Source organism: Aptenodytes forsteri, unplaced genomic scaffold, assembly GCF_000699145.1.
Source record: "Aptenodytes forsteri isolate BGI_AS27 unplaced genomic scaffold, ASM69914v1 Scaffold87, whole genome shotgun sequence".
NCBI lineage: Eukaryota > Metazoa > Chordata > Aves > Sphenisciformes > Spheniscidae > Aptenodytes > Aptenodytes forsteri.
The window spans coordinates 1,531,118-1,537,999 of record NW_008796041.1 but is presented as its reverse complement, the minus strand read 5'-3'; the positions used below and the strand labels follow the sequence as shown (position 1 = coordinate 1,537,999).

Below are 6,882 nucleotides of genomic sequence, written 5' to 3'. Positions count from 1 at the left end.
GACCTGGACAGGCTGGATCGATGGGCCAAGGCCAACTGTAGGAGATCCAACAAGGCCAAGTGCCGGGTCCTGCACTTCGGCTACAACAACCCCATGCAGCGCTAGTATGTATGTAAGCAGTATGAGCACCACTTCCCTCCTCCCTGCCAGGTGGATGTGACAGGAGGACCAGGTCAACCACAGCATATCATGTACCTGATATGTATCATGTACCATGACATATCATGTACCTGATCTTCTCAGGCTCAGAGGGAGAAAACGGGGAAGAAGAGGGGCTCTGGTGAGGGAAACGTGTCAAGGATGATATGAGCTACCACTGCTGCTGAGACAAGGATGATACTTTCTTGCAAATCCAGCACCCATGCACATGGTGGTCACCTCTCGCTCAGTGCAGACCAGGTATCTGTTGAGTCACAGAGAACTAAACAGTGGCAACTCCATACGTATGGAGCCAGTTCTGATCCCCTTAACATCTCCTCTTCACTCTGGTTTGATTTGGGTAAGACTATTCACAAAACACCTTAGTTCCCAATTTCACAACAGCCCAGCCCATCATGCCTAGAGATGCATTTTTAACCACCTGCTGAGGATTTTGCAGACTGCAGCACACAAGACAAATACCTCTCACGTATCCCATCTTTTGGGTTAAAGAACAAAATCATAACAAGATGAGTTGGCGATTTTGACACAAAAACATCATTATGTTCAGTACTTACAATTGCATGACCAGATATAAATGGTTAGGACTCTCATAGATGTCTTCCAGGGCAACTATATTTTCATGCTTGATCCTGAAAAACCATAAGATAAGATAAGATGAAATACTGATTTTTATTTTTTTACGTGGCTGCAAAACATAAAGCTATTTTTAGTTAGATGCTACTTGTCAGTGCTTTATTCAACATCATAAAATATGATCTTGACCAAAGTAAACAGTCAGGAGTGCTTTGCAGCCCAGAATACTGTTATTACTCACAGAAAATTCCTTCAGTCCTCTCTGAAGCCAAAATACTTAAGGGTTAAGTATCTGGGGCATTAGAGGTTTACAGTTCCCGTGTCAGATGCATGAAGATGGTTGGTTGGAGGTTGAAATCTCCGGACAGCAGCAAAGCAGGGTGTGAGGGGGCAGGGTGCAGGCTGGCAGGGAGAAGGCAGGGATTTGCCCCCGTGCAGAAGCTGGCACAGGTAGGCAGCAGCTGTACAACAGCCCCAAGCTCCTTCCCACCAAATTCGCCCTGCTCCAGTGTCACACCTGCTCTGGACGCCTGAATTTCCCTGCAGTGTTATTAAGCACCACGTGGTTTCTGTGCAACAGCTCCAAGCATCTTCATGGGTTTTCTACACTCTCGCCATTCCCACCGATCATTCCCACTAAGCCTCTTGTCGAAATGCTAGCTTTAAAGAGAAAAATCATCTCTACAAGCATACATCTAATTAACTACTCAGAGCAATGCCTCTCTGGGTTTGTTCCTTAAATGCTTACAAATAATTTCCAAAGGATACATTTAACTTGTGCAAACCCTCAAGAGACTACTAGCACAACTCCAGGGTCAGAACACTAATTACATCAATTGCAGACAGTTCTTTTAAGAGCAAGAGAAAGCTGGGAAATGCTAAGCAGAGACCACTCATTAAACAACAGATGGACACGTTCAGAAACTAAAAGTGCATTGTCAGCAAATGCAAAACTCTCTACATGTTTCAAGGTTCAAGTAGCTTAATTAAGATGCTTAATCATATGTCAGAACCTCATCCTCAATGGTCCCAAGTGCCCTAATGTCTTCATGAAGATGTTGAGAGCAGAAGGTCCCCTGTGCCTGGCAGGATCTTTCCCGTAAGAACGCAGAGTAATCCAATTTCCTCTGAATTCACTGGAAAGATTATGACTGACCTGAATTCACGCCCATAATCAGCCATCAAAAGCTGCATTCATATAAGGACCTTCACACACAGGAAATTTAACATCCACAATAAGTGAACTCAAATATAATGCACTACAGGATGTCAGAGCAACAAATACATGAGTAGGCTCCTCAATCTACATAAATATCTGGGAAATCCCATGATATTTTAGCAAAATTTCCAGATAGACTGCGTCACAAATTAAGTTCTTAATACTGACAATAGGAAACCAATACACCACCCACTTGGCTTCACACAGCACATGTTTGGAAACCTTTATTTTGTTGTGCAGGTCTAGTGCCTGGTCCCTTAAGGGTTACAGTTAGGGCAAGGGCAGTTTTGCCTTGTTGAAGTTAGCTGAAGGTACACTAGGATCCCAAATGACATTTCAAGCAAATAGACACTTTTAATGGAAATTATTATACGTATTTATCCATTTTCGTCTATGCACACGCACTTTCATGTGATCATTTGTGTATCTCATACCATCATGATCAGGCAGTGTTAACACAAATAATCTACTATAGCATTTTCTGTTTAAAGCCTCCATCTTAGTCTGCCATATGACTTTTACCATGCGCATATTAATGTTTTGCATTTCTATTTTTGAGAACCTCAGAGGTTCACCAAACCACCCTAACCCCCTCTGAGACAGCTGCCAGCAACACCTAACTGTCACACACAGGGCTAACGGGTGGGTTACCCACAAAGACGAACAGCGAGGGAGGCAGAGGCCAGAAAAGAGCTCATCAGACACGCAACGCTGCACGCTGAGGGTTGCTGCAAGACCCTCTCCCCTTTCTGATTTGCAAACCAAATGGGCACTGTGCCGCTGCGCTCTCTGAAGGTGGATAAACTTGCTCGGTTTTAAAGTGAAGGGGGGAGAAAGGGTTTAGTCCTACCAGTGTGGGGTTGTCTGTATTGAGCCAATCTGCCTCTCTTTGAAATCAGATGCAGGATGTGAGCACGTGGGATTCAGGGAGACAGTGAATATAAAGTGTAATCTGGAAGAAGGCAGCAGAAGAAGCTGAATCACCCCCAAAGTACAAAGCGAGCCACCCCCATAGGGATGAGGGTATTTGGAACAAGATGTCCCTTTGGGAGGTCATACCTGCGCACACCAGCCACCCCAACCACTGGTGGCCACTGCACTTGAGGGGCTGGCTGAGATGGGAAGGAGGTATTTTTTTCCACTTTCTCTCATCCTCCCCAAGACCAGCAAGGCCTTAATCGTGGAGTTACATGGTGCTTAATATTCCTGGTGAAGTGCACATCACATGCCTGCAAATGAAGCAGCTTGTCCCGCACAGCATTTCTCTACTCAGATGGACTCTCAAACGACAAGCTATTTAAAGGAAAATGGAATTCAAAATTAAAAAAAAAAAAAAAAAAAAAAAAAAAAAAAAAAAAAAAAAAAAAAAAAAAAAAAAAAAAAAAAAAAAAAAAAAAAAAAAAAAAAAAAAAAAAAAAAAAACCAATGGAAATCACTTGGGGAGAATCCTATGGTTTAGATTAAGTTGCAGGTTGTGATGCTGAAGCTGGACCAGAGCAGCCATGGGCTTCCCAGCAGAGGTCACTGCAGCCAGCAGCAGCCACCCGCTCCTCTGCCTTTCACTCCACCCGCAGAAATTAGTGCGCTCCGTTCTTCACTTTAAAGCATGGGCGAGCGATTGCCTACAGCCCTGATACACAATAATTAACCCTTCAAGGCTGAACACTGTTCATTACAGTAACACTCCAGGATTTGGGAGATCGGGTGTGATATCCTCACAGCATTTTGTCCACACTACAAAGGCCGATGGGGACTGGGACAAGTTTGTCCCACTCCTCTGCGAGCAGATCGGCAGTGCCAGACATGCAGGTGACAGCCAAACAAGACATTTCTGGCTTGCACGGATGCTCAGTTTCATCAAGAGCTGAGGAAAGCACTGTGCAGCGGCAGCTAGTTGATGGTCACGGATCAGGAGGGATTTGGGAATGGCTTAATTAACTCCACTTTTATCCCCCTCTAGAAGCGCCGCGTGAACCTCAAAGGTTCAGAGGATTCATTCTGCTAAGCTTCCAAATGCCTCCACACAGCCCCACCGGTGATCTCGCTTAGCAGAAATACTCACCAGACTATCTGATCTCCTCAAGACCTGCCAGGATTTATTTTTTTAAAAGGTGCTGCTCTCATTTTACAAAAAGGGAAGCAGTATGCAGAAAAGCTGTAAGTTTTTCTGTAATTACATGAGAGGCAGGAGCAGAGGGGGCTGAGAAAACAGATCCCCCAACCCCAGAGTATTATCTTAACCAATGGGCCGTATTAGTCCAATCCCTTCTCCTTCCTGTCTCGGTGAGAGGATCTTAACCCCACTTCTCCGCAGCCTTTTTCTTCCCTCTGTCTTTCCTCTCTGGCCTCCCCCCTTCCCAACGTGTGGCTCCCGCGCTGCAATAGATAAACCTGCCCTGGATTAACTCTGCGCAAAGCAACGCACCAATGTTGTTGTGGTACGTGATGGTGCAACATTATGGCTGTAGCAGAGGGGACATGGACATGGACTGGGGTGACAGCAGTTCCCATTAATTGTTTCCAAAAAAAGAAAAAAAGCCCCAAAAGTGAACATCAAAACATGGGCTTGGTTAAAGCAAATTAGATCAGATTACATAAATTGTTATGAACAAGGAAACATCCAGCTAAGGAAATCTCCCTTACCACCCTTTTAACCTCCCCTTCATCACACTTGCTGTTTTCCCTGATGCTCTCCCTCCTTCCTGGCAAACCCCAGGTGCTGCTCGCATCTCCCACACCCTGGTGTGTGCCCGCAAATCCCCCATCTGTGACCCAAAGGGCAGGTGCCACCTCCGGCCACTGCTGCTTTGTTAATTTTCAGGAACATTCTGAGGCCATTCGACAGAAAGAAGACAGCTAGAAATAAAAATACAAATAAAGAGAGGCCAATACTGCAACCAATTCACTCAGGACTCTTCACCCTACAAGGCCCATGAGATGCTGCAATCCAGGGGACAAAGAAGAGGAAAATAAATCTAGAAGTGACAACCGGGGAAATTTAAGTATACAAAAAACCATGAAGAGTGATTAATCCTGGTAAAAAACTGTGAAGAGAAAGGATGGATTCACCGTTTTCAGGGCAGCGCTGATTTGGATGCCATGCCACAGGCAGACACGAGCCACAAGGCTTGATGCAACCATGTGAAATTACCAAGTTTGCCCTCGGAGCTTTCAGGTCTGTGGTTCTGTCCATGTGCTGTTACAAAAGGTGTCAGCAACACAAATGAATGGAGACAATGTTGCACCTGAGCAATATTTTAGCATATGAGCAAATCGCCAGGCAAGACTTAAAGGAGCAAACTGAACTGGGCAACCAACGACTTCGGGTGACTTTTCCGAGCATGGCAGCTGTGCAAACAAGGGCTGACGGGAAAGCGTTTGATCTGCTGCAGAGCCCCAAGCACAGACTGGTCCCCTTTGCTTGCTGTGGAGTCGTTGCGCAAGAGCGTTGACAGGGGAATTGTCGTTTTTCCCTGACTGCTACAGCATCCAGTGCTGCTGAAACACAGACACGTCTGCCTCTGAAGGAGCTGAAACCCGTCCCCGAAGCAAGACCCGACTTGACCATGCATTTGGCCCCGCATGACAGTTTCCACCATGCCAAACTGCGTGTGCTGCGGCGTTGGAGTAGTGATGAGTGTGCGGCATGGCACTCCAGTGATGCTAAAATCCACCCTCACCATGGGCCAGAACAGAGCCGCCACATCCTACTCACTGCCACCAGAAGGGCACAAGTCCCATAGGATCACAACTAGCCCTAATGGGTAAAACTCGCTTCAACATTCACCAAAAATAAAAAAAAATATCAATATATTCCATGGGCTTTGGCTGGAGATTGCTTTTAAGAAGCAAAGGATTAAAATATGGAAGTTGATGTACAATAAGGGAAACTAAATCCTTTAATGACTGAGCTTCCTGTTCATCTCTGCTGGCTCCTGACTATCCCAGAGGCCAAAGAGCTGAAAGAAAACTGGTTGCATGTTGCCGCAGATCATTAACTAGTGAGGTAGCACTCTACATGGCTAAAAGCAGAGGACCCAGATTTTGCTGTAGCTTTGGCTGCCGAGCTGCCAGGAGAGCATGTTAAATATCCCAGCTGCAAAAGCATGCTATAAACTATGATTGAATCACTTATATTAACATCTATCATATTTAACACTGAAAACTAGGATCAGTTAGCAGAACACTGGGCAAAAACCTTGGGCAAACACGAGAGCCATTTAAGTAGGGCAGGTTCCCTCCATAACAACTCTTTCTGAGTCAGAGTGTTATATTTGCAAGACATGACATTTAATGCTGCACCTCCATGAACAGCACGTGTCATGGATAAAATGCCACAAGAAAGCACAAATAATTTTGTGAAAGCTAGAACTAACAAAGCCTGAGTCTGTAAGGATTTGTAGTTTTGAGTAACGAAATGTCTTTGCGAATAAATGTTCCATTATTTCCACATATAGAGAGTATTGCCGGCAGTATGGGGGTTACTGGGCTTGATGAATTCACTAGTTGGCCAAGGGAAGAGTTTAAATCACAGCTTCTGCTCTGGAGGACACTAGAAATTTACCTCTGCTCAGCTGTCTCATTCAGTTGAAACAAGTCAATAATTTCAACAGATATTAGGATAGTCTCACACATATTCACACAGAGTGATCGTATCAGATTGCTTTCCACATGAAAGAAAACTACCAAAAAATCTTCAGGATGGCTCATAATGATGTGAGAACCCATGGGAACAAACCAGCCTGCTCCCAAGGGGAAAACGTGACAAGTCTGCTAAGAGGGTGTTGTGGTTTAACCTCAGCCGGCAACTGAGCACCACACAGCTGCTCACTCACTCACCCACGTCTCCTGGTGTGATGGGGGAGAGAATTGGAAAGGCAAAAGTGAGAACTCATGGGTTTTGAGATAAAGACAGTTTAATAGGTAAA

At 45.0% G+C, this 6,882-nt stretch overlaps 1 protein-coding gene across 1 annotated transcript in view; it reads right to left on the bottom strand.

Moving 5' to 3' along the window:
• CAMK1D (calcium/calmodulin dependent protein kinase ID) overlaps window positions 1-6,882 on the bottom strand; it is a 178,760-nt gene that overhangs the window by 89,415 nt on the left and 82,463 nt on the right. The window contains exon 3 of the mRNA XM_009285542.1: window positions 717-791. Within this exon, the coding sequence (XP_009283817.1) occupies window positions 717-791 (75 nt within the window). The remainder of the gene's footprint in view (window positions 1-716; window positions 792-6,882) is intronic.